Genomic DNA, 26741 nt, shown 5'->3' with positions numbered 1-26741 from the left:
CACTGGCCGTGCGGTTACTCTGGCAGCCGTAGGGAGGGAGGAAGGAGAGCCCCATGGGGTCTGGGACACAGCAAGAACACAGCGGGCCCCCTGGAAAGAGGAAGCACAAGAGCTGCCATCATTGTCCGTATTGTCTCCCAGGACCTGCGGTGGGAGCAAAGGGCTGATTCATACTGTGGTTCTGGACACTCAAGGGCGAGGTCACAAATGCTCCGGCCCCCGAAGCTGCACAACTCAAGAGATCCAGCGGGTAGGCCCAGGGATTGTCAGAACGTCAGAGACCTGGCCAGTCCCAGTGCCCTCACCAATCACCCGTGTGCCTGAGGCCGGTATCTTGGCTTCTCTGAGCCTTAACTTCTACTTCTATAAAATGGAAGGATACCTACCTCACAGGGTCATCATAGGGCCTAATGATATGAGTCCACAATCCCCAAACTGCATGCAAAACACCATAAGAACTCCAGGGGCCTGCGGTGAGACTTTAAGTGTGGAAGTCGGGGAAACTCAGTCACGTCTGCCGGATGCCACACAGGCTCCACCAAGAGGAGCCTTAGCCCGAGCACGCCGACTCCTCTCAAGGACATCACATTTTCGTGAAGCTGAATGTGGCTCTGTTTTGCAAGCACCACGCAAAAATCCATGTGGAACATAAGAGGGGGTGTGGCCTCCAGTGTGACTCCAAGGTCACAGAAGCCACAGAGCCCGCTGGGCTCACACCCCATCAGAAATCAGGGTAGCTGTTTACAAATGAAAAATATATATATATATTACTTTTCTCTTAATTTATAAGAACTACTCACCCAGTGGCTACTAAGTTGTTGGGACATAAATACTGAGTTGGGCCTAACCAGTTATGAGCAGAACCATTGGGCATTTCTTCTGCCCAAGAACATCCTGAGAGTGTGAGACGCTCAGGGCGCTGTGGACTGAGGCTGAGGACCTTGGAAGGAACCAGTTTGGCCAGCACTCAGCACAGGCCCCTGTGGGGATGGGGTTTCAGAGCCATTGCCCGGCCCAACCTGCCCACCGGCCCTACCCCACCTGCCCACCGGCCCTGCCCAGCCCTCTGCACACTCCTTGGGAGGAGCCCTCTCTCCGTTGGTCATCCCCGGCCTTGCCTTTATTCAGTGACTGCCCACAGGCACCTGGCACACCTCTGGTGGGGAGGGACATGCAGAGGCCGCGTCTCTGATGCCGAGGAGGGTGGTGAGTGCTGTGGCTACGTGAACGGAACACAGTACTTGGCAGAGACCTGAGTGCGCGAGTCGGAGAGATAGTGTGTGCCTGTGCAGAGCCTGACAGCTAGTAGGGAGAGCAGGACAGCCGCCAGGCATGGGGACAGAAGTCTCAGGGTGCTTGGAGTGACTAAAGCCAGAGGCTGCAGCTAAAGGGGGTGGCAGATGGGTGCCTGGGTGGTTTGATGAGAGAGACTCGACCTTATCGGCACCAGGGGTGGGGGAGGCTGCTGCAGCCCTGCAGTCCCAGCGGGTGGGGAGGTGGCGGGAGGGGCCGGATCCAGGATTTTGCCAAAGGTAAGAGCCTGAGCCAGTTGCTCATGGACTGCCAGAAGGGTAATGGAACGGGAGTCATAGATGACACCTACGTTTGGGCCTGAGCATATGAATGAATGAATGAATGAATGTGCCATTTCCAAAATGGGGACAAACAGAGAGGAAGGTGTTGTGGGGGGGGCGGGGGCGGGGGGTTGGATATGGAGCGTCTGGCCATGGTCCTATCGGCCATCTGAGTTCCAAGAGGAGAGCTGAGCAGTGCTCGGAGTGCTGGTACCTCCCCCTCCTTGAGGGATGCCCGTGGGCTGCCAGGGCCCAGCACGGGCAGGTGGGGAGGCCGGGGGTGCACAGACCTTGCATCCAGATGGGGTGGGTAGACTTAGCTGCCAACATGACATGATTTGAGGGACTTTACGAGCCCCTTGGATAGGTTGAATGGTGGCCCCCATTGTGGTCCTGCAGGAGCAGCGAGCTGAAGCAGCCTCGGCCTGCGGCCAGCGGGGAAGGGCTGCGGAGCCAGACCTCACCAGGAGAGGGGATGGCCCACCGCGGCCCTGCCAAGGACACTGGGATTCAGTGCCTGTCCCTGGGCCTGAGGCCTGGGGGCGGGCAGCAAAGCCAGCCGCCCCACTCCTGCCCCACCGGCCCCTCAGCCCTTTGTGAACATACTCACCGGCTTTGGGAAAAGCAGCATTGCAAAAAGAGTGCTTTGGACCAAAACCCATACTTGTTGAACTCATCGAAACCCCGTATGGCCTTCCAACCCTCGTGTGACGGGCACCACCGCCCTCCGCATCCCCCCAGGTGCCGCAGGCCTCCGGGCAGAGGCCCACACGCAGGTGCAGCAGAGCTCTCCCAGAGAGCTGTGGGACCAGAGCCGACCCGCCCCGGGCACCACAGCCTCCGAACCGCCCCAGGGCGTAGGCTCTGTCGTGAGCCCCTTTTACAGATGAGGAGACTGAGGTTAAATACTAAGGGGCAGAGCTGGACCTCACACCAGGCAGAGGCCTGGCCTTCACCACTGAGTCCCCGTCTCAAAAGAGGACACAGTCCCCCCACCTCCCATGGGCCTCCTGCAGGTGCGGCCTGGGACTGAGGCTGCCTCCACCCTGGAAGGCTCGCCTCAGGGCTCCCTGGGGCTGCATTCCAGCCGCCTCCTCAGAGCTCCTGGTTATGCTGCTTCAGAGCCCCTGCCTCCATCTTCACAGACGGCCTCAGGGCAGGTGCACTGCCAATGCTGCAGGACCTGTTTGCTGTCTGTCTCCCGCCACACCCCTGAGACTGCAGGCTCCCAAGGGAGCCAGTCCCTTGCTGTCTCATTCACTGCTCTGTCCCCAGCACCCAGCACAGTGGGTCAGTCCCAGGGAAGTGTTTGTGGAAGGGGGGGAAGGCGGCAGGGAGGGGGCCTGGCCCCAGGGCCCCCTGGTGGGATCGGCCTTCAGGAGGCAGCCTGGGCATCACAGCCATGGCCACGGCCATGGCCACGGCATAGCAGCCACTGGTCATCCCGCCCCCTTTCTCGGGACAGGCTTCCTGGGCCAGGCCGGGCACGTCTCTCCCTTCAAGCACCTGTGGGCCCTGTCTCTTCCTTCCCACGCCTGCTCGGGCAGAAGCAGGCGCATCCTTACCAGACCCACTGCTGCCTTCACCACCACTCTGGCTGCCCTAGGGGTGGGCATTGCTCAGCCCCGGCCTCTGGGTAAGGACTGAGGCCCCGTCACCGCCAGGTTCGCACAGTGGGGACCAGGACCATGGCCTTTCCCTTAGTGTCACAGGAGGAGAAGAGGCAGCGGTCACTTCCTGCCTCTGTTTGACCAATGGGCCACACAGCCTGCAGCAGATATCAACACAAACCACAAGCTCCACATCTAAGGGAATGCTGAGAGCCTGCCCGAAGCCAGCACCCCTGGTGGGCCTCAGCCTGCGGCCTTTCCAGCCACAGCCGGAAACACAGAATTGCCCTGAGTCAGTCCCCAGGCCTGACTGTTCCACTCCTAGCGGCTCTCACACAGGGAGCCACACTGCCGGGCACAGCCCCACAGGGCGCTGCAGGCTCTGCTGGGAACAGTGCCAGAGCCACAGCCCAGGCTGACCCCCCCACCCCCCGCATGGGGGGTGACTGGGAAGGAAGCTGCCTTCCCTCCACATCTCCCCCCACTGGGGAGCACACATGTGGAGACACCGAACTATGAAGAGAGTGAGCCCGCTTGGCAGTAGGAATACTGGAGATGTTCTCCTCTGTTTCTGTGTAGAATTTTTCTCATTTTCCTACAATGAATGTGAACTTCTTTTAATTTCAGAAACATGGCTTTAATTTTAACTGAATGTTAAAAAGAAGGAAGATTGGAGTTAGCTGCCGTCCGCACATATGAGAAGGGGCTGCCGAGGGCTGGGAGCCGGAGCTCTGAGCTTGGTGCGTGCTGAGGTCACAGGGAGCTTCCTGGGCGTGGGCTGTGGGGGACCTGGGAGGCCGCTGTCTTCAGGCTCCGCCCTGGGCATCCGGCCCCAGTCAGGCCGCCCAGGAGCGGCCGCTCAGCTTGTCTGAGGCTGACTCTTGCTCCAATGTAAGCATCAAAGGGGGAGTGACATGGTCTGAGACTCAATGACTGTGTCACCTGCAGGATCAAGTGCCACCTGGACAAGACAGGGGCTCCTTCCCTGGCCCACAGCCTGCCCGCTAGGTCACACACCACAGAAGCCACCAATAACCGCACTACTGGCCTGCAGAGCCCAGATTCCGGGCAGGAAACTCGCTCACAGAACTGCGGCTGCGGGAGAGAGGAGCCCGAGCACACCATCTAGCTCACCCCCACACTGAACAGATGGGGAAACTGAGGACCAGAGGAACCCAAGGACTCTGGGAAACTGGTCAAACTGTCAGCGCTGACCAGACAACACGGTATGATGAGGCCATAGAAAAAGGAAATCCTATCGCCTGTTGCAACATGGATGAACTTCAAGAACACTGTGCTGAGTGAACTAAGCCAGGCTGCAAATGTCAAGTTCTGTGTGATTCCACTTCCAGGCGCTGCCGAGAGTAGGCGGGTCATAGAGCCAGGAAGTAGAGAAGGCTGCGGGGAGGGGGCCAGAGGGGCAGTGGGAGCTCTGGTCTGATGGGGAGGGTCTCGGTTTGGGAAGATGACAAAGGTCTGGAGATGGAGGCTGGTGATGGTTGCACAGCAATAGGAATGTACTTAACGCTTTTGAACTGTACACTTAGAACTGGTTAAGATGGTAAGCTTCATCTTATATGTATTTTACCACAATTAAAACTAAAACAAAATAAAATAAATTCTTAAACCTGAACCAAAAGAGAGTACACGTCAAGGTTATCAGAAAGAGGAGGAGCACCCAAGGCTGTGAAGACCCCTTTATGGCTCCTCCATGGGTGAAGACCTTGAATGTCCTTCACCCCGACAGACCGCCTCAGCTCCACGGGCTGACACCCTCCACCTGGTCGACCTTCGCGGCTTTGCCTAAGGGAGCATCGCCGATTTACACACATCCCGGGAGCCCAGCCTCTGTCCCAAGAGTCCGCACCGACTGCTGGGTAGGCGTTTCTACAGCAGGGCAGCAGACCCACGCAGGCCAACCAAATTCCTTGCCTAAAGCCCCTCACAGGTGCCCTCTTTCCTCATCTACACCCCAAATCTGACCAGTAACTCAAGTGTCCACACAGGGGCCGGTGCTCACAGGTGAACAGTCACATGGCAGAATGCTGAAAATGAGCCGTGGGAGTCACCTGCCCTTCGGCCTGCCCTTCCCTGGGTGAGAACACAGGTGTGCAGATCAGAATGTAGACAGCAAGACCGAGGGAGGCCGTCTGCACAACAGACAAGACCAAAGGCAAACAAGGAGACAACTCGAATGCAATATTTATCAAGAAAGCTGTGAAGTCTGTGATCTCTGCCAACAACCCAACTGTACAGGGGAGCGTGGCTCAGCAGGAGAGCATGTGGTCAATATGCCTTCACAGTGAGCTCATTGTGACACTATATGGCTGCGGGTTACCTTAACAGAGGCAGAACCTATAGAAAAAAAAGGAGAATAAAGTCCTTCTCCCCTATGTCATAGTCAGACCATCAGTCTAGAAAGTGGGCGGGGAGAGGGAAGAAGGGAGGAAGAGAGATGAGACGTGAAAGAAGTGGGACAATTTAGCTGAGTGACCCCGGGCACAGTGGATATGAGGTAACTGCTTCGAACTCTAGGTGTGGAGGGTGGAATAGAAGCAAAGACAGAAGTGAGAGTAAGAGGGTTTCTTTTATTTGCCATCAGCATGCCATGCATGGGAAGCGGGCTCTCTGGGAGAGATGGTTCTGGTCATGATTCCCCGAGGGCCCCCTGACAGATGTTGTAGAGAAACTGTGCACAGTATGGGCTACAGTGGACAAGTTTATAAATCTCTTTCAACAACAAAACAATGAGTTTTACAATGCGATGTGAATTACAAAGCTGAATTTTCTTCAACTTTAACTCATGTTTTCAGAATTTCAGTGATTACAGTCACATATAAAGTGTCCAACAACCAGCATCTCTATTAACTCCTGTAACCATTTCTTAACAAAGAAAAAAAGTATTTCCACAAGTAAGATCTTTATAAAACTAACTCTTGTTTTCTCCATAATTTCACGGTACCAACATGTCGCCTGATTGAGGAGACTGCCACAAACTAGAGAGCAATGTGGCTGCCAATGGCAGACATACTGATGGGCAACATTGAGCAAATAGACAATGTTTATTGACATTGTTATACAACAGCCAAGAAGCTCAAAATGCACAGTAACCCGGGCCCATTCAGTAGAAGGCAAGCAAGCAGTGCCCTGAAGGACGGCCTGAGGTCACGGCTGGCCACAGCAGGAGCGTCACAGAGGTGATGTTTGGAGGGGCCTTGAGACCCCCCTCCCCCCCGCCCCTCTGCAGCTGTCAGCGATGGGACAGAGTCAGCCCAAAGAGGGGCTCGGGCTCTCTTTTATTACATCAGGGAGGTGACGAAGACACTTTAGAACAGTGGTTCTCAACCTTCCTAGTGCCGCAACCCTTTAATCCAGTTCCTCATGTTGTGGTGACCCCCAATTTCATTGTTACAAATTGAACATAATTAAAGCATAGTGATTAATCACAAGAACAATATGTAATTATATATGTGTTTTCCGATGGTCTTAGGCGACCCCTGTGAAAGGGTCGATCAACCCCCAAAGGGGTCTCAACCCACAGGTTGAGAACCGCTGCTTTAGAAACTGTTGACTCCAAAACCAGGTCGCCCTTATCAAAGCCTATAGACATGCCGAATGGGACCCAAGAGCTGAGGCGGAAGGAACGGGTGTGAACTTTGGCTGCTGGCCCCACCGCTAACAGTCCTGGGCTGCTCTCCATCTGTCCCAGCCTGGCTTCCTCACCTGAGAGAAATCCTACAAAGCACCGGTACTATGTCCTCCAACAGTTATTATTTCCATAACCCATGCCAAGTAAAGGGCAAGTCTAAGTCACAATTCACAGTGTGTTCCAATTACCAATTCGTTTCCACGATCAGCTGAAGAACTCATGTTCTGAGCGTCCTCTACCCGCCCCCGAGGACCTACAGGCTGAGCCGTGAGACCTGCCTCAAGGCGCAACCGGACTGAGCGTGTCCCCAGCACCGCGCCTCCCGGGTGCCAGCACAGCCCCCACCTGCTCCCCGGCTCCACGGGTCCTGGGTGAGCCCGTCCTGTCTGACCCAAAAGGAGAATAACTTACTCTGCCAACAGACTCTTGAGGATTGAGCCAAGCAAACTCTAAGTTCCACCTTTTAGTTACTAGATTTCCAGATTCCGGGCTGTAGAATGTTGTTGCTGCTGCTGCTGTTGTTTTAAGCAATAAAAAAGCTATAATCATGGATGAACTAAAATTTAAATTAGCTACAAAGAAAATTCCCAGGGTGGCACATAGCAACAACAGAGTAACCTGACAGCCAAGCAGTAGTCACAGGTAAAGGGCACACTGAAGCTATGACAACGTTACATTCTAGGAGGATATTTAGTGCCATGAAAAAAATAAAATATTAAGTTTAAAAAGCAGGTTCAGGAACAGTAAGTTAATATGACCCCCTTTGGGTACATGTATACATGTGTACATACATACATACCCATGAATACATAATACACATACACACAGTATATATGGGTATACATATATGTATGGCCATGTACCATATCCATAGGGGATCATAGGTGTATTTGTACATATATAAATTTATTTAGAAATAGAAAATATTTATAAATTTCAACTTTTTAATTTAAATTTTAGAATTTCCAAATAAGTTATAAAATAAATAAATTTATTAGAGATAAATGGGAAGAAAACAAATGTACCCATACCAAATATTCCTAGTGGTTGGTTCTGAGTACTAGGTTATGAATGATATTTATACTTTCCTTTGTTTTATTGTATTTTCCACTCTTTCTAAACTAACCAGATATTACCCTCATTTAAATGGTGTCCTTTCTGCGACTGGTGGTCCCGTCTCCTTTCCTTCGGATGATGGGACAGACACGCTCCCGAGGAGTCCGCAGGGCCTGAGGACGGTCTGAGCCTCCATGCCTGGAGTGGCCTCCGCCTCCGCTAGGGTTGTTGGCCGGCTCACCATGCAAAATCCACCAGCAACATCCGGCCCCCTTCCCATTCTGTGGGTTCAAAGCCAGTGAGTCCGTTTGCCTGGGATGCAACCAGCCCACAGCTGGTGGCACCTCCAAAGGCCACACCTCCCTCCAGCCCCCACCACCTGCCCTCACCAAGGTCCTGAGAGCCACCACTGGCCACTGCCTGCAGCCTGAGCGCTGTTTTGTTTGGAGAACACAATACCTCCTGGACACTAAATTAAAACATACAATTAGATTTCCATTAAGCTACAGCAAATCCTGCTGAATTGATCCAATCAGCCTACATTCCTCTATGACATCATGCTTTAAAGGCTTGGCCTGAACATAAATACTTAATGTAATAAATACAGTCTGAAATATTTGATCTCCTTGGCGTTTAATTGATCTACTACAGAGACTGACAGAAAAAAAATTAAGTTAGTTCTGTCTCGTCTCTGCCGATGGCACGTCCTCACACAGGGGCCCGTGGGCTGCCGGCCTGGTCACGGCGGGTCCCGCACCCTGGCTTCCAGCTGAGCGTCCAGGCTAAGGGGACAGAACTGAGCAAGGAAGCAGGTGTGTGGGCTTACGGGATGTGTACCACAGATTCTGCAGCTCACGTTTTTACTTTATAGTAAAACAAACAAACAAATAAACATTTGGTGAGTGATAATACCAGTTATTTATAGCCCACAAGGAGCATTTGAATGGGAATGTTGGTACAACAGCCTATAGTATTTAAGCATAGATTTTTAGATGCTGTGGCTAAGTGTGCTCGCCAATAATCAAACCACAACAAGGTCAAATTCACACCTAGACGGCTTCTACCATGGAACCCCTGAAGCACTGCTGTCTCTGTGGATGTTTTTATTGCCCTTTTTCCATGAGTTTATTTTGTGCCCACCTCACCTCCCAAACTTTCTGTAAGTGCCCTTTGCCCATCCTCACCCTACACTCCTGACCCCAAAACTAAAACGTCCTGCTTGGTGCAGAATAAACACTAGAAAGCGAGGGAAAGTTGGCATATTTTACTTCCTCAAAGGGCCCTTTCCCAGGTTCTAAGCTTCCCCAATACCCCACGGTAAGGAAAATTGTAGTCCTTACAAAGTTACCCAGTCTGCTTAACGCCAAAACTCCCTGGTTAATTTGTTCAGGTTAGTCTGGTGACTTGAGCTAAGCCCCGCCCTGTCTCTATTCCAGGTGTCACTCTACACCCACTGTCCCCCACCTGCTCATTGCTCAGCAAACTCCTTGACAGGAGTGGGCTCACCAGCCATTCCCTTGTCTGTGATAGTCTCGGGGCCAGCGCCAGGCTCCCATTTCAGCTTGGATGTCTCCGAAGGGCAAACAGACAATGACCCAGATCCAAGGACGCGGGCACAGCCCCAGGAGCAGCAGGGACATGCGTCCCAAGCAAGGCAGCGCCAGGTAGCACTGCCCACTCCTTCCAGCAGCAGCCAGACTCTGGATGGGCAGGCAGCTTCTCCCGCCCCTGGGCACAGGCCAGAGCCTCCACTCAGCTCCCTGCACTCCAGGCCCCATTGATTAACAGGAAGGGCAAACCCATCAGCACCCATAGGAAATGACTTCTGGAAAGTGAGCTGCAGTTTTCAAAGCCAGAGAATGACAGCAGGTGCCTGTAAAAGGAACAGAATCAATACAGGGTGAGGGGGCTACAGGGCGGGACACCGGGGGCCCTGACTTGTCCTACCTCTGACAGACACACAGTGTGACCTGGGAAGTCCTGTTCCCTTCTCCGGGCCTCAGTGACCCCCACTGGATCCAGGAAAAGCAGGGGTTACTCATCGAGGAGATTCCTTAAGGCTCTTCAGTCTCCACCCAAGTCCTCCTGACATCAGCCAGGCTGGGAGGGGCTAGGGCTGACCCAGCTGCTTTCCTTGTAAACCTGAGCCTGAACAGGTCCCTAGTGAGCTCTGGGCCTCGCCACAGTCCTACCAACATCGCCAACACCTACTGGACCCTAGGATGTGCCAGGCCCATACATACTCCACCGACCACAGGTACTTCCGGGAAGGTCATCATGATCCTCATGTCACAGACAAGGAGACTGGGTCTGCCTGAAGTTGAACCTATAGCAAGAAGAAGGCTTGGGCCGTGGCTGGCCTGACTCCAGAGCCTGGGCCGACCTGAGACCACGCCACGCTCCTCTCCCAGGACCATGGCTCCATCCAACCTTCCTCAGCCTACCAGCCCTGCCAGCCTCATGCCTTTGCTCATGCTCTTCCCTCTGCCCAGAGTGCCGTGCCCACTGGACAAGGCCTGCACTTCCTTGAAGCCCAACTCAAGCACCTCCATGGGAAAGCCTTCCTCATTCCCACAGACAAAGCGTTCCTCCTCCCAGGGGCTCCCCCGCAGCCTGCGTGTGCTCCTTGGCCTCTACAAGAGCAGGTGACTGTGCCACATGACATGGACTTCTTTGTTGATCTATTTGTCTCTCCACGCCCATCTCCAGCCTGCAAGCCCCTTAGGGTAAGGTTGTGTCTCATTTACTACCAGATGCTCAGCCTCTGATTCAGAGTCTGGCAAAGTGAGGTTCTCAGTGAGCGTCCGGAGGAACAGGAGGTCCCAGTAGTTCTGGGGTCCAGGAGGTGGCCAGTGGTCCAGAGCCAGGGTACTAGACTTAGAATCTCCTAAGTGAGGCCAGTCTCCCAGGCCACAGCAGCATGACCTTCCTTCCTTCTTTCCCCAAATCCCACCACCTTTTACTCTGTACCAAACTCTGTGTTGGGGGCAGAGGTGAGTCAGACATTGCCAGTTCCCTGAAAGTACTTTAGAGTCAGGATTGCGAGGTAAGGTAGGTTCAACCACATGTACTAGATTCATGTCATGGAGCCAGGGTATCCTTAATACGTGTGCCCGTTAGTCTCCAAAGAGGGCCTTCCATGGACCATCTCCCAGTACTCACACCCATGTGCAGTCCCCTCCACTTGAGCCTGGGCTGATTCTGTGATCGATTTAATCAACAAAATGCAGGAGAAGAAGCACAGGTCTGAGTGTGAGCCTTAAGGAGGCCTGGCACCTTCTGCTCTTACACTCTGGAAGCCCCTCCCCATAGGCCTGTCGTGTGGGGAGAGAGGGCTCCCAGCCTCCCAGCATCCCTGCCAAGGCACCAGACACAGAAGCAATTCCATCTCATAGGTACCAGTCCCAGCCGCCATCTGACTGCACCTCCACCTTCATGAGACCCCGGGCAAAGCAGCAGCACAACTGCCCGGCCGAACACAGTCAGTCCTCATGTCAGAAGAGATAACAAGCCAGCTGGGCAGGTCTGCTGCTGCTTCACATTACGTTTTAGGGTAAAGGAAAGCAATACCGAAACCTGGAATGGAGACTTTTAAAATATATATATATCACAATTTCCTCATGACCACAGATGCAAAAACCTTAAACAAAATATTAGCCAACCAAAATCCAACTAGCTATGAAAATGGTAACTTGTCACATCTAATTAGGTTTATTCCAAGAATTCACAGCTGGTTTAACATGTAAAAAATTAATCCATGTAATTTACTGTATTAATATTTTGAGAAAGAAAACCCACGTGATCCTCTAAGCAGCAGCAGAAAAGGATTTGATAAAATTCAACATCCATTCATGTTCACGATTTTTTAAAAAAATAATAAACAAAGACTTTTAGAAGACTCGGGCAAGAAGAAAATATCTTCAGTTGATACCAGGTATCTAAAAAAATTAACACAATTGCGAAACCCTGAGAATTCTCCCAGGAGATCAAGAAGAAGGTAAGAGTTGGTCACAAAGACCACATACTGTATGATTCCATTCATGCAAAATGTCCACAATCTACAGAGACACACAGACTGTGCTGCCTGGTCAGGGAGGGACTGCCAGCAGCACGGGGAAATGAAAACGCTCTGGAGCTGATCGGAGTGACCACTGCACAGCTCACAGATGTACCAAAATTCACTGAGTTATACACGTTAATGGACGAATTGTATGTTATGTGAATTATATCTCAATAAGATTGTTATAAAACATGGAATAAAGCCAAGATGACTGTGACCACCACTGTCATTCAACACTGTCCTAGAGGTTCCGGCAGGCACAGACAAGAAGGAAAACACTGGGAAGGGAACACTCTGTCTTCAGAGAAATCCGATCTTGTACATAGAATGTCATAAAGAATCTATAACTAACCCTAATTATATAGACAAATCTCCCAACCATGTGCTGACCCAAAGAGGCCAGACATGAAATATACATACTGTATATTGTATGTATATTATATACATACTAGAGGCCTGATGCACAAAAATTCGTACAAGAGTAGGCCTTCCATCCCCCAGCTGCCAGAACCGGCTTCCCACTGGTACCAGGGACCTGGGCTTCCTTCCTCCGGCCGCCGGCAGGCACCCAGGACCCCGGCTGGCTTCCCTTGGGCTGGCCCTGGCTTCGTCAGGAAGGACATCCGGAATGACGTCTGGAAGACATCTGGTCTAATTAGTATATTACCCTTTTATTATTATAGATTACATATGTAATATGTCAAGACTAAACAACAGTGTTTCAGAAAGCCTGCTTAGGAGGTTGGCAAAGCTCTATTACCATAAAAGTCAACAAAAGGTTTTATTTGGGGGAAGGAAGGTGATATGAGTAGAAAGGGGTGCAGGGACTCAGGGGTTTTGGGGTACAGGCAAAGTCCCTGAGGGTGGTTACATAAGTGCTTAAAATCGTTCATTCGCTAATCCTTCCTTAATCGTGTTCTATGAAATGATTCTAATGATTATTATATTTCACAACACAACAATTTTTACAAATTGCGTTTTTACAAAATCACAACACAAAGGGAATGTAATTAGAGAGGAATAGGGGTGTGGAGTGCTTTCAGGGCCCAGCAGAGGCTAGCCGTGGAGGGTGAATGCTGATTGGCCAGTAAAGCCCTTGCAGTCTCAGAACCCAGACAGGTTACCCAGGCCTAGAGGCCAAGGCCAACGTCACAAAGGGAGGGCATGTTCTTGGCTAACGAAGAGGCCTTGCTCTCAGGAAGGCCATGGCCAAACCCTTGTCCACACACATCCCTCAGTCCCTCAGCCTCCAAGGCCTGGAAGGCCGAGCTCAGCCATGTAGGGCAGGTGTGGCCAGAACGCCAAGTGCCTCCAGGCTTCTCCCAGCCCAGCCTCATTTGGGACAGCTGGAGCCGCCTCCCCTGCCCAGGATGGGGAGGGAGAGAGGAGGAGGAGGGGTCAGGCCTTAGTCCCTTGCTCTGCTGCTGCTGTTACCTCAGGCCTAACTCCAGGGAGCCACACCAGGGACTGGGTGCCCCCACATGCCCGACGGGCCCAGCAGGCTGCCACCCCCTCCTGCCTGCTCTGCTTTGGGAAAGTCCATGGCGAGGCCTCCGCCCAGCTCCAGAGAGGGGCGGTGACTCTGCATGTGAGCGCAGACTGAGCTCTGAGACCTCTCCCCTAGCAGTGCAATTAGTGTCCACCCACCTCACACCCAGCTCTCCGAATCCCAGGTTCCAGGCGCTGGACTAAGTGCAGGGGAAGCGGGCCTCGCTGCCTGTGGCTCTCCCGCCCCCACACACCGCCATCCTGTGGCCAGCACTTCCCCTGAACAAACCCCAGCACCTCCCCTGGCCATTAATAACCTCCTCTGCATGAATGAATGGTGAACACAGGCTGGCCATTAAGTCAGTCGGGGAAATTCTTTGCGTTGCTGAGGCTTTCTGTCTGGACCCCATTATTGTCATGCAAACCCTCCCGGCTTAGGACAGGTCCCGCTGCCTTTTACGTGAGTCTCCATGGCACACCCATCACGGAGCACACTAGCTGCACCCTGGCCAGGCGAGTCCTCCCATCCATCCCGAGTGCACAGCCCTGGAAAGCCAGGGAGAGGATGGTGCCTGGCCAGGAGTCCCACCGGGGCGGGAAGGAACGCCCACCACTGCCAAACGTTGGAACAATGGGGCTTAAGAAAAAGGTGGGTGTCCGCTGCAATGAGGTTCAGAGAAACGGGCAGCGTCCGGGAGAAGCAGACATGTCAGCAGGTCCGGTGAAGGTGAGTGGGAGCGGAGGAAGCTGGCTGCGTGCTCAGGGAGCACCGCCCAGTGCCACACCTGCCCTAGGTGTTCTCACTCCTGCTCCTCGCTCCGCCCTCGGAGTCCAGGCCCGTGATGATCAGAAGGGGAAGCAGAGGTGGAGGAGCCAGTACCTTACGCAGGTGTACGTGGCTAGAGAATGAAGGAGGAGTCACACAGGAGGCCACCCAGTCCTTGCCTGACCACTGCTGGTGGGCCGCCTGATGATGAAAGGGTGATTGAAGGAGGAAGCCCCACAAATGCCTGGCTTTCTGTTGCCCCGCTCTGTCCCAGTAGGCGGATTCCTGGCCTGACGTAGCAGCTGCCCACTTCCTGATGGGGCAGCCTGATGCCCATCTGGGAGCCTGTGCAGCAGAGCATGGAGGCTAGTCTGCCACCCTCCACCCCCCACCCCCCACCATGGGGGCACACTCTGCTTGACCAGCCACCCCAGAAGGGCCATGGCCTCCTGTTCATCAAGAGTGCCAACCCCACCCCCTGCCCTTCTCTGTTGCCCCAGCAGCCTGCTGACCTATGCAGACACCTGCGTTGGCACACAGACGGCCACACCCGGCACGGAGACTGCACACTGCATCACAGACAGAGCACAGCCCCGCACGCAGTCGCAGTACCGGGCCACGTCTCTGCCTTTGCCCACCGGCGTGAGGCGAAGCCGCCGAGTGGAGCTGTGGCATGTGCTGGGCATTTCTAAGCTGGGCAGATTGTCCAAGTACAGGGCAATTCCCAGGCCCATCTTGGTTTCCCCAGCTCTCCAGATGCTGCCAAACCTCAGGCCCCTGCTCTCAACAGGTATCTTCAAGGGATCAAAATCAGTCTCTCTAATTTGTAAGAAACCATGATCCGGAGTTCCTCGCTGCTGACTGCTTTGGGCCACTTTCCCCCGAGACCTAAACACTAAAAGGCAGAGCCTAGTCCCTGGCACGCTCTGGGCCGAGGTCAGGAGCTGAGCTGACAGGGCCCAGCCTGCCCGCCCACGCCCCCCCCCCCCCCCCCGCCCCCGCCCCACTCGCGGGGGAAGGCAGGGCTTGGCATCACCATGCAGCAGCTCCAGAGGCCAGGGCCCCGGGCAGCAGCAGCACCGAGCCGCCTGCCTGCTCAGGAGCTGACAGCCAGTATTCCAAAGGCACCCCTCTTTCCAGAGCCCATTCAAGGCCACATAATTTCTAGGCAAGTGAATTTGAGTTCCTATAAAACGCTACAGGACCCAGCGGCCTCACGGTCACTGCTCACAGCACCTCTGAGCACTGCACCTGGGTGATGCCCAGCTGCCCGCAGACACTCCCGGAGGCTCTCAGCACGTCCTGGGCAGGGACCTCACATCTGTCACACAGTGCCCAGAGCCTAAACGCCAGATCCCCAAAACCACTGAGCAGTAACCGCAGGGATGCTTCGAACCTGACTGGCAGGTACACACTTCTCCCCAAGGCCGAGGTGGAGGCTGGGTCCCCAGGCTCATCTCCAGGGCCTGCCGGGGCCGGGCCTGACTCGGACCGTGCTGAGCAGCAGCCCAGAGGCAGCCCCGGGACTCCCCGCTCCGAGCAGCCCTTCCGGAGGCCACCCGGGGTCGGCCTTGCTGAATGCAGCACCAACAAGCAGCAGCCATGCTCCCAGAGCCACCTGTGCCCCCAGGCCCTCGCTGATGGTCCTCACAGCACCCCCTACGAAGGCAGAACTGAATACAAGATCACACGGCTGGACGAGCACAGAAGCCGTTTGCAGTAAATGCTCGCTTTCCTCCCTCCCCACAGGGCTTAGCCGCCAAAGGCCAGGCCACTGCTCAGGGAGCCACCTGGAGTGGCCACGTGCTGAGAGAGTCAGGGTGGGCCAGGCAGGGACATCGCTGGGGGCAGGCCCAGGAGGAGCTGAGGTGGAGCTACCTATGTGGGAGGACATTCGGGAGAAGGAAGCAGAAAGCAGAGAGGGGTGTAGGCGGGAGAAACCCTGAGAACGGCGGCCGCAGGCCGGTCCGACCCAGGGTGTACAGGTTTGGCCCCAAAGACTTGGAGGCAACATGCGAAAGATAGAAATGCTCTAATAAAACTCCAGACTTCCGGCTGATACCAAGTCCCCCTGGTAACCTCCCTCGGGCCTGACTCCGCCTCTGTGGCGCCCTGTCAGCCCAGTGTCCTGTGGATGTGTCCCAAGGACGCGCTTGTGGGGCTCTATGCGGCCTCCCAGTACCAGTCACAGTCGCTGCAGGAAGCACTAGGGGGTGCGAGGCCCGAGCTGGTGGCGCTGAGCCTCAGCCCCTCGTGCCCAGCTCCCTGACCGCCCAGAAGTGGCTCCAGACTTTGAGGCTCCACCTCCGACAGTGGAAAGTCCAAACCCAGGAGCGTGGCATTTGGGCCTTTGAGCTCAGGCCCCTGCCAGGCACCTCCCATCCCTGGACACTCTCCCATGGGCACCCTCCATGCCAGTCATTCTCCAGAAAAGCCTGGTTTTCCTCCCCAACACACCTCCCTCCCGCCGGCATCTTTGCACGTGATGATCCCTATCCCAGAATGCCTTCCTCTCCCTTCAGGACACTCCAGGGAGGCTCCATCACGCCCTCCTACCTCCCCCAGAGTCTAACAAAGAACCAGCTGGGGACACCTGGGTGGGGGGTGGGGGGGGGGAGGCTGTCCCACCCTGATAACCAGGAAGCAACCCCACCTCCCAGACCCCTGTGACAGGCGAGGCCTCGGGGGAACACCAACATGGACCCCCACCCTCTCTGGGCCCAGCCCTGCTCCTGGCGCACAGCAGCCTGACCCACTGCAGGAGGAGGAGGCTTGGGGCCCGCTCATCCAGCAGGGGATGCCCAGAAATCCCCGAGGGACAGCCCACAAGGGTTCCTCTCTCTGGACCTGACAGAACATCCCGAGTGGCTTCCATCCTCAGACAACAGCAGCCACTGATAAGACAGCAAATCTGACAGTGAGAGCCTCAGCCAGCTGGAGTTCCTGGGGCAGCAGGTGGCAGGCTCCACGGACGGATGGATGGAAGGACGGATGGACGCAGAGGGCCTGTAAGCTGGGATGATTGTCCCTCCCAGGCCCCGCCTAGGATGTGACCAGGAGAATCCATGAGCACAGAGCACTCACTTTGAAACAAGCCCCCCTCAGACACAGTGATCCTGAGACAGCCACCTAGTCCCAGGCCCCGTGGCACACAAACGAGTGGCGTGTGGAAACAGACCCTGCCGTGACTGACAGGAGAGCGGGAGCTGGACCAGCCCAGGCGCAAGCATGAGCTCGGGAGAAAGCAGGTGGTTCGACCGTCACCAGGCTCCCAGCCAGCAGAGCCACACTCACCTTTCAGGGACGCAACATGGGACAGGGCCTGGGCGTACGTGGCCGTGTTCAGCAGGGTCCCCGGCAGGCAGGAGGGAAAGAAAGGTCCTGTGGGAGCCACAGTTCGCCCCAGGCTGGCAGAGAAAGAAAATCAATGAGCTCCCAGCCCCATGCGCCCACCAGCCCCCAGGCCCAGGGGTCCCGCCAGCCTCACCTCTGCTGGGCCTCCAGAGCCTCCTTCTTGCTCCGGGCCTGGTCCCCAGGGGGTGGGGAATTGGCATTTCTCACTGGCGGTGATGTCACCTCTGCCATGGACTCCTTGGCTCCTGGCTCCTGGTCGGAGGACCCTCTCTCTGTTTTCCTCCATTTCGCCCTTCGGTTCTGGAACCAAACCTAAATCCCCGATGGAAAAGCACACTCAGCCGAGGCAGAAGGTCAGGCGCGAGCCCAACGCCTGGCCGCCGTGCCCAGCACTCCGGGCCCACCTGCGGCAGCAGGCATGCGAGGCGCACTCCCCTCACCTCAAGATCATCGGCCAAAGCAGCGCCCCTGAACTGCAGCCGCAGACCTACAACGGTCAGAAGGTCCGTGCAGAGGGCATGACGAGCATCCCTTAAAGAGTGTGAAATCACAGAAAGTATCCAAATGCTTTGCCCAGCATAAAGGTGAGGTGTTTTGTGGAAATTCCGAATGTATGTGAGTATGTACATTTGTTTGACGTGAAATTATCTCCTGGAGGGGTGGGTTCTCATGAAGCTATTTTAAAGCACTGTCTGGGGTTTTCTCCTCAAATATACCCACTCGCACTCCAGCAGGTTGCCCTGAGCGCCTGCGTGTCTGGCCTCACACGTGTGATGATCCCTGAAATCGCCTCTTGCACATCATGACAAGTGCGTGAGCAGCGGCCCAGTGCACCCACTGGACACGCTGACTCTGAGTCCCTTCTGGTTTAGAACTCTGAGCCCGGCATCTTGTCCAGAGTCCACCGCAGTCTATGAGGGAGGCAGTCCCACCGCCTCCACCTCACAGATGAGAACACTAAGCACAGAGGTCCGCTAGCTTGCTCAAGGTCATTCAGGGGGTAAGCGGCAGATCCGCAACTCGAAACCCAGTGGCGTGGCCAGGGGCCACGATCCAGATCGGGGTAATAATAGTGGCCACCCCAGCGTTACAGGAGACAACAGATGCACAAAACACTGGGCTCAGTACCTGGCGCAGAGCGACCCAGCACTGGGTCAGCATTAGCTGGTGTTACCATCTCTGCCGTCCTCAGGCTGGGAGGCAGCGAATAATGATTCGCCTGCTCTAAGGACCTCCTTAGAGGCGGGTGTGGAATCCTTGAAGCCTTGGAAACCAAGGCTGCATGTGCAGGAGCGCCTCATGGCAGCAGGCAGCCCCAGCCAACGTGTTCCCAGAGGTCAGTGAAACCCTCCTGCTCTTTCCTCCTTCCTGCAAATCCTGTCCCTTCTCCTAGGAGACAATTCCTGGCTTCAAAAACAAGGCTTGGTAGACCTCCCTCCTATTCCCAGGGCGTCCTCTCCCCCTGCCGGCAGCCTGGCCCTGGGTCCCGAGGCTGAGCCCTGCCAGCCCACTCCGCCTCCGAATTTCATCCTCCTTTATCGGTCTTGCTTTCTCTCTTTTTAAATCTAGTTGGCTTTTAATTGCACATATCAGCAACCGTTGAATAATGATTTTATCTATATTCTAAATTTAGGGCAGTTAAATGCAAAGCAAAATGCAGACACTTTCTTGGGTCTTAATTGAATGAAGGTCACAGCTATGACAACATTTAATTGAGCTATTTTTCATTATCATATTTTAATGACTTTGCACTGACAGTTCGCCTGCTTCTGAGGAAAGAGCATGATGGAGTCGTTTATTTCCCTATTTAGTTATTGTTTGACAACATCAGCTTCGATTAAGACCCTGCTTTATAGAACATTAATCATATTTGAATGAGCAAGCAGTGTAAATGTAAACACATCTCCCTTCCCGCCGCCGAGGCCTGGAGCCCGTGTCCCCACTCCAAGCTCAGAAACAAATGCTTCCCAGCCATTGTCTGTTTGCATAATAGCCAACAACAGCCTCAACAACAATTCCCAGCATTAATTGTCACCACCCCTATCTCACCCTTGCACCTTTCAGGGAGAAGTTATGATCTTCCACTTCTGAATGCTCAATAATTGTGTCATTTATCTCAATTTGCAGTGCGGTCTTTAGGCAGCTATTGGCAAGCTGGCATTAGAAAAAGAAAGGAGACACTGCATCCTGGCCAAAGGAGATTTTCATTTCCAAATAATAATCAGTTTAATTTGCCCACATATGACCAATGATTCATGTTCAGATTTAATAATCAGGATCACATAATCTGATTATAGGGGAAATAATTTGTTTACAACCCCCAATTTACTGCTCAGAATTCCATTATCTCTCTTCAGCCATTGGTTTTTAAGAGATACTAACATGACCCAGGGGAACCGAAAGCAAACTATTATATTTCCTACAATTAGATCTTTGCATAGTCTTAACCCCAAGCCCCTACATAAAAAAAAGAACAAAAACAGCATGGAGGAAACCCCATAAATAAAATGAATATATAATTGTGTTCAAAGACTAGCTGGCCTGGAGAGGCAGCGCTGTGAGCGTGCCCCCCTGTGCGCGGGCACATCTGCTGGGCTCGGCGGGTCTGTGCACTTAAACGTGACCGCCGTGTGGCTTCTAAAAAGAAAGCCTGCTTTGAGCCGGTCACTGCAGGCCACGCTCGTCTCTCAGCAGCCCTTTCGCTGCCGCCCTCTAAAGATTTTTAAATTGCACACGTTCTTCGGATTCACTTCCCTAAAAGAGTCCACGCGCCGGGGAAAAGTTGGCCATAATGCAATTTCTGGAAAGCAGATCCTAACCTTGTTCCCATCTGAAAACACAGTTCTCTGCAATTGACCGGCCTTCGCCCAGAGTGGTCAGAGCTGCTTTGAGAATAGCATCTCAGCTCTTTTTTTTTTTTTCCAAAGCAAGGAAATGGATGTGCATTGATGTAATTTAGTACCTTAGAGACGCGGACAAATTAGTGTAGAACATTATCACTAGTTAATTATGAATGACCGATTAATCAACCTAATCTAATATTCCACATTATGTTGATGTTATTAAAGTGCATCATGAAAATGACAGATAGTCTTCATTTGCTTTCTTTGGCCAAATGTGCACTCTGCAGTCATGATGTCAAAAAAAAAGTTTGCCAGTTTTAATATTAGGGAGTTAAATAATTGAACAGAAGGCTCACCTGCACTCTGGCTTCTGTGAGGTTTATTTTCATGGCCAGCTCTTCTCTGGTGAATACATCGGGGTAGTGCGTCTGGGCGAAAACTGCCTCCAGAGCTTCCAGCTGGTAAAAGGAAGGACTATTTACTGATGAGAGGTTGTGGCTAGGTGAGAGGAAGCAGAGCATAGTTCACATTTGCTAACCGTGGTGAGGAAGCTGTTTCACAGATCAAATCGGCAAAGAAGAGGGGGAAAGAGCTGTTTGAAGAGATCCCACAGAATTAAAATTTCAACCACTGATAACTTAGGAGCTAAGTCTTGCTCACAACCTCAATGCTCCCCCAAGAAGTAGAAGTAAGAAGAGAAGTGCGAGTATTTATATGCGTTTGTATTTCAATATGTTCAGAAGAATCAAATGGGAGGGTGGCCTTGTGACTGAGAGCAATCCGCACAGCCTCCACTCAGGGTGTAGGAGCAGAACCACCTGCAGCTGCTCCCGGCCAGTCCCAGGGAAACGGCCGGTGAGGGGGTGAGCACTTCCTGGCTCCAGTTTGCTCCAGAAGTTGAGCAGGTCTAAGAGCAGGGCCAGGGCCAGGCAACACAATATCAGGGTTGCAACTGTAGCCCTTCCATTTAGGGCAACAATACCTTCTACAGATCCGCCAACTTCTTAGGTTCCAGCCTTCTCATCTACCGACCCAAGGACAAGAATGTCCTTCCTGCCTTCTCAAGGTTCAAATGACATTGCTGATGTTAAAATGCTCCCCAAACTATCAGCCCCGGGCGAATGGGTGCAATCAGTACTGCCTCTTCACTTTATCTGGGATCATAATCTAAGTCCTCTGCCCTCTCCCGGAAACAGGTTCCTTGACACATAAGTTGTTTGAGAAAACAGAAGGATCCAGTTAACATGATCAGTTGGCCTTACTCTAAAGGACAAAGGAGAGCAGCTAAGACTCTGATTTTTCCGCAGGCAGGAGACAGCTACCTTGCGGAAGACACCGTCATTACCTGCTGAAGCGTGAAGGTTGTCCGGTTCCGGCGCTGTTTTCTGCGCAGGAACCCATCGTCAAAATCTCCGGGAGGGTGGTTGCCAAAGGGCGCAGTGCCTGCTGGGAGCAAAGGGATCAGCTTGAGCAGGTGGCCCCAGTCTTCGCACCATCCGCTGGCTACACAGGCTCATTCAAAGGCAACAACCCGTCCCCTCCGGACAGAGCTCTGACTGCCCCAAAGTGTCTTTCTCTGCTCCTCTTACTAAACCCCTTCTTTTCCACTCTCTTGTGCTCTGTCTCTCCCAATAACTTATGACTTTAGCCCCAACTATGCCTATTTCATGGGGCAGAAGGCGACCTTACTTCCCAAGACAGCCAAGTTCTCCCGTCGAGAAATTCGGGTCTCAAGCAAGGGCCACTGGCTTGAGGTGGAGGCTTCATCCACCTTCCAGCTCCCAGCTCCCAGCTGCACTCTGTCCAACGCACCTCACTCCCCGCCTCAGAGCCTTGCATAGACGCTGCTGCTTCCCTTTGCTCACCTGTTAGTCTACTTGCCTGTATTTCTACAAACAACAAGGGTTAAAGGCTGGGGATGGAGAAGGAAAGGAAAACACCAAGAGCTTTTCACAGCACTTTTCTCCTAGAACTTCAGGACACGACGAGGTAAGAAGTTTACAGATGAATATTAATTATCGTTGGTCACAGCTCGTCAGCACTGTAACGGATCTGTTATATAGATGTCAGTATCAAGAATCTGCCCCAGTAGTGGCTGTTCTGAATTCCAAGCAGACTTACACAGGGCCACGCTCAGAGGGCACCCACCCTCTCGCCAGGCTCAGAAAGGGCCCGCTGCTTCTGCTTCCCTGAAAAGAAGGGCATCTTTCCACTGTCCTCCCAGCAGCCTCCAAAGCGTCTATAAAGCCAGAACAGACTTTAGCCCCAAATGTGCATTCAGATCATTTTCCAAATGTGCACCATTTACTTGACAGTCCACAATGGCTCCTTAGGAAAACAAATGAGCAAGTTCCCATTAGCCAGTGAATGCTGTACCTGCCATGGGCTCTGGGCTCAGAATCGCTGTGCGTCCGGCATTAGCAGCCGGTGAGCCACAATGCCCGGACAACATCCCTCAGAAGGACCTCAGTCCCAAAAAAGCAAGATCCTTTAGGTTTTAGAAAACTCCATCTACTAAAGGGAGTCCCTCCTACTTATTATTCCGCTCTCCAGGGCCACATTTTTTGCCATAATACCCCACTCTCTGCTGAAACATTCTCCCCCCTTCTTCTTGTCCAAACTGCATTCTTCTTCAAAACCCTAGTCACAAATATTTCGCTCCAGTTCATTAGAAGCTTAAAGAGCAGCCTCGCGGCAGTCGAACTCCGGTACTCTGCGGAATAGCACACTGCTTCCTGTGGAACAAGGGCCTCGCTGGGGAGGGTGGGACGGCCTCTGAGGGTCTCCATCACCATCGGCCTCGGTCTCCTGATTCGCTCCCGCTGGTCCCCACTGGCTCACCTCGGGCGCACATAATACCTTAATGAAACACTGCGCGTCCAACTGAATCTTACAAAAGGCTGACGCCTCATCAAATTAATAAGAACAAAGATTGACAACCCAATAGAAAAGAGGAAATATGAGAAGAGCTTTTTACTTAAAAATAAGAAGAATGGTCAATAATTTTATGAAAAATGTTAAATCTTGTTGACAATTTAACAAAACAGAGCCATTAACTATTATTTCCACCATGTTTTTTGGCAAAAAACATCAGGGGTATCTTGATAGGAGTGTACTGAAACGTGCCCGCCATTCACCTATTTGTAGCAGCATCTACTGGTGTAGCCTTGTGAGAGGGTAATGACCATTTTTGTCAAAAATGTAAGTGCACGTACAGACATTTAATCTGTGTATATATTTATATACAGCGTGGCAATATAAAGAGAGAAGAATGTCCCTGGCAACATGGTAATAAACATCACCTGGAAACAAACACTGTTCCCATCAGGAGACAATTCTGCACGGCATCTGGTGGAATACTACACGGCTCTTTAAAATAAGCCAGGAGATCAGGATACAGCAACATGGAAAAAATCTTCCAAACATATATTATGCAATGAAAAAAGCAAAGTCCTGAATGACTTGGTAGTATGATTTCAGTACAAACAATGTGTAACACACAGAGAGAAAAATATATAAATGATGGTAAAAGCCTGCTTTTCCTGGAGGAATGACAAGAAACCAGCAATAAGAAGTGCTTTTCGGGGGAAGAAAAAAAAAAGGAGTGAAAGAGAATTTCACTTTTCACTTAGGTTTCTATTTTAATTTCCTAAGCAGCTATATGGAGTACTTTTTAATTTAACACCACAAAAAGTGATCTGAGAAGTGTGGTTCTGAACCATGCTGTGCTTTCTACTTTATGCCTCTCCAGATTAACAAAAAAATTAAAATTAAAAAGCTGACAGGCTATAATGAGATGTCATATCCAAATTCTATTCTCAGCCTTTCCAGCTGCAGCAGATCACCTTCTCCAGCAATGCTAGTCCTTCCTGCAAAACTGGCTTAGGAACGTCTGCAGAGATAAAACAAAAGGCCCTGAAGGACCTCCTTTGCTTCTGAATAGAATCAGCATCAAGACAGCCTGTGCCTGGGTGTGGGTGAGAGGGGAGCTCACTGGGCATAGCGGACAGCAGTGAGCAGCTCAGTGCGGCCGGGGCTGGACCTCATGACCAGCTGGGCGAGAACTCTCCGCGAGTGGCTTCTGCAGCCCGCCCTGCCCCTGCCGGCAGGGCTTCCCTGTGTGTCCCCCACACGGCCCACCACCTGCCCAAACCTCAGCCTTCCTCACTTTGACCAGAAGGGTGGGCCACTGGGCATCAATCAGTCCAGACCCAAGGTTCAGAAGTACAGGGACGATGTGTCCACCACATATCCAGAGGGTCTCCCTCCAGCCCTGAGGTCTGATGTAAGGGGCTGTACCTCTCCAACCTTCTCATAAAGCCGATCACCGTGGGTCCTCGGAGGTAAGACGAGGTGAAATGCAGGTAAGTGTCGGCCTTTCCCTCTTAGAAATGCTGACCAAGCCGGCAGGGCTTAACCACTGGTCCTCGTTAGCCGCCTCGAGAAAATCCTACTGAACTCTCCAAAGCTTCCTTGGGAAACATAAACTTCTGAAGTCCTTGTGCGGTTGGCCAGCGGAGCTCAGCCACTGCTCCAGGTAACCAGGGCAAGGTGGACCAGCCTCCTTTGATGTCTCAGTGTCTCACACCTCTGTCCTGCCCCAGCCTCCCTGATTTCTTGGCCTCCAAAAGTCTTCACCCCACAAATAAATCAAAGGAGTAGGTTGCCAAAGCCAAGTACTGGTGTTACTCCCACAGTTAGAAAAGTCCTAATGCCCCAGGGCTGAGACCACTGCTCTGCCCGGGCCATATTAAAGGGCCGGAGTGTGTGGCTCTGCCTTTGCCTGGCACATGCTAATCCCCCTTGTGTGGAGGACCCGCTCCTGGAGACCCCCCTCCCCACCCGGGGGGCACCTGAGAGCCTAGCTGTCCCTTCACAGGTACCCCCACCTAACAATTCAGTGCAGAGACCACCACAGGGATCCTAATGTGGAATTTTTTCTAAATCCTGGAGACCCTCAAAGACCCAAATCCTGGCCATGGGGCTGCCCCTGGGAGTGAGCAGTGGTTGATTTGAGGTCAGAAATCCAGTGAGTCACCGCGATGAGCCCAGGCCAGGGCCCTCGGGCCCCCGGGCCCTCGGTGGTCAGGGCCAGCCGGCTCTGAAAGGCCAAGGTGGCCGGGAACAAACCCTGGCCACCGCCCGCAGCAATATTGCCAGGTGCAGTGCTGGTGGTGGTGCCGGTGCCGGTGCCGGTGCGAGCAGCCTGCAAAGGTTGTTCTGACTCGTGGTCTGACCCAGGACAATTCGAACCAACTCCCCAGTCCACCTTGGGTTTTCGGGATGTTTGCAAAATACCGTGAAAGATTGATGCGGCCCCTGGGCTGGGGGCGGGGAGGGGAGCGATTAGAGGCGTGACACGGGCATCTGTGCTGGGAGGACCCTGCTGGTTCCTGCGGCAGAGCCCGAGGCCGCCCAGCTCCGGCGGGGAGAGAGGTGGGAGGCAGGTGGCGACGGGGCGAGAGGCTGGAGCGGGGTACCGGGAGGGAGGCAGGGGCGGCGCCCCTACCCACCGTCCAGCCGCACCCCTGGCGGGGCGGGGACCCAACCACCCTCCGGCCCCACCATCGCCGGGGTCCTGTTGGGGCCGCAGGCTTTTCGGAGCGACCCGGCCGCTTACTCACCCTCAAGCTGCGGCGGGCAGTGGAAATAAAACATCGCCGACGGCGGAGCTTGTGGATGCCGGGATCGGAGGGTGGCGGCGGGGCCCGCGGGGCGCCTAGCTTCGGCCGGGCTGCAAAGCAAACAGCAGTAGTCAGTCTCCCTCGGCCTGGCCGGGGCCCGGCCTGGAGGCACCGCGAGCTCCACTCCGGGAAAACGCCCTCCCACGCCCTCAGCCCTCTCTGGGCGTGAAGGGGAGGGGACAGCGCCGTTTCCAGTCGGGTCCCCGCGGGATAGCCCTTCAGTTCGGGTCACTTCCCCTACAGCCGACCCCCCACCCCCACCCCGGCCCCAGCACCCAGCCCGCTCAGTCCCCGGCTCTCAGGGGTCCCCGGAGCCAGCGCTGCACCCAGGCGGCCGGGTCCGGCGAGCGCGCCCGGCCCTCTGCGCGAGCGGCAGCCCCGGGGAGAGCCGCCGAGCCCGGGCCTGGCGCGCGGGGTGCGGGGAGCCGGTCGGGAGCCGCGCGTACCTCGGCGGGCGGCGGGCGCGCAAGGCCGGAGCGTGGCCGCCTCGGTCCGCACCCGGCACGGCGGGAGGCGGGCGGGGCGCGGCGCGGCTGGCGCCCACAAGACCAGAAAAGTGACTCGGGAAGTGGCCAGATGTCTTGCTGTCTGTCTACAGCGCGCACCGCGGCTCGGCACTCGCCTTTATAATCTCACGCATAATTGGCCTTAATCTGA

General features: G+C 53.9%; 1 protein-coding gene across 1 annotated transcript in view; it reads right to left on the bottom strand.

Moving 5' to 3' along the window:
* DRGX (dorsal root ganglia homeobox) overlaps positions 1-26058 on the bottom strand; it is a 26234-nt gene extending 176 nt beyond the window's left edge. Inside the window, exons 1-6 of the mRNA XM_070431976.1 lie at positions 26025-26058; positions 21746-21843; positions 20757-20858; positions 17691-17869; positions 17498-17610; positions 1-90 (exon numbers count right to left, since the gene is read on the bottom strand). The exon at positions 1-90 is cut by the window's left edge and continues 176 nt beyond it. Coding sequence (XP_070288077.1) covers positions 1-90; positions 17498-17610; positions 17691-17869; positions 20757-20858; positions 21746-21843; positions 26025-26058 — 616 coding nt within the window. The remainder of the gene's footprint in view (positions 91-17497; positions 17611-17690; positions 17870-20756; positions 20859-21745; positions 21844-26024) is intronic.
* Between the last annotated feature and the right edge of the window lie 683 nt (positions 26059-26741).

The sequence above is a fragment of the Myotis yumanensis genome, unplaced genomic scaffold (assembly GCF_028538775.1).
Source record: "Myotis yumanensis isolate MYYU_CA2020_CCGP unplaced genomic scaffold, mMyoYum1.0.hap1 SCAF_13, whole genome shotgun sequence".
Lineage (NCBI taxonomy): Eukaryota > Metazoa > Chordata > Mammalia > Chiroptera > Vespertilionidae > Myotis > Myotis yumanensis.
This window is presented reverse-complemented; position numbering and strand designations above follow the sequence as displayed.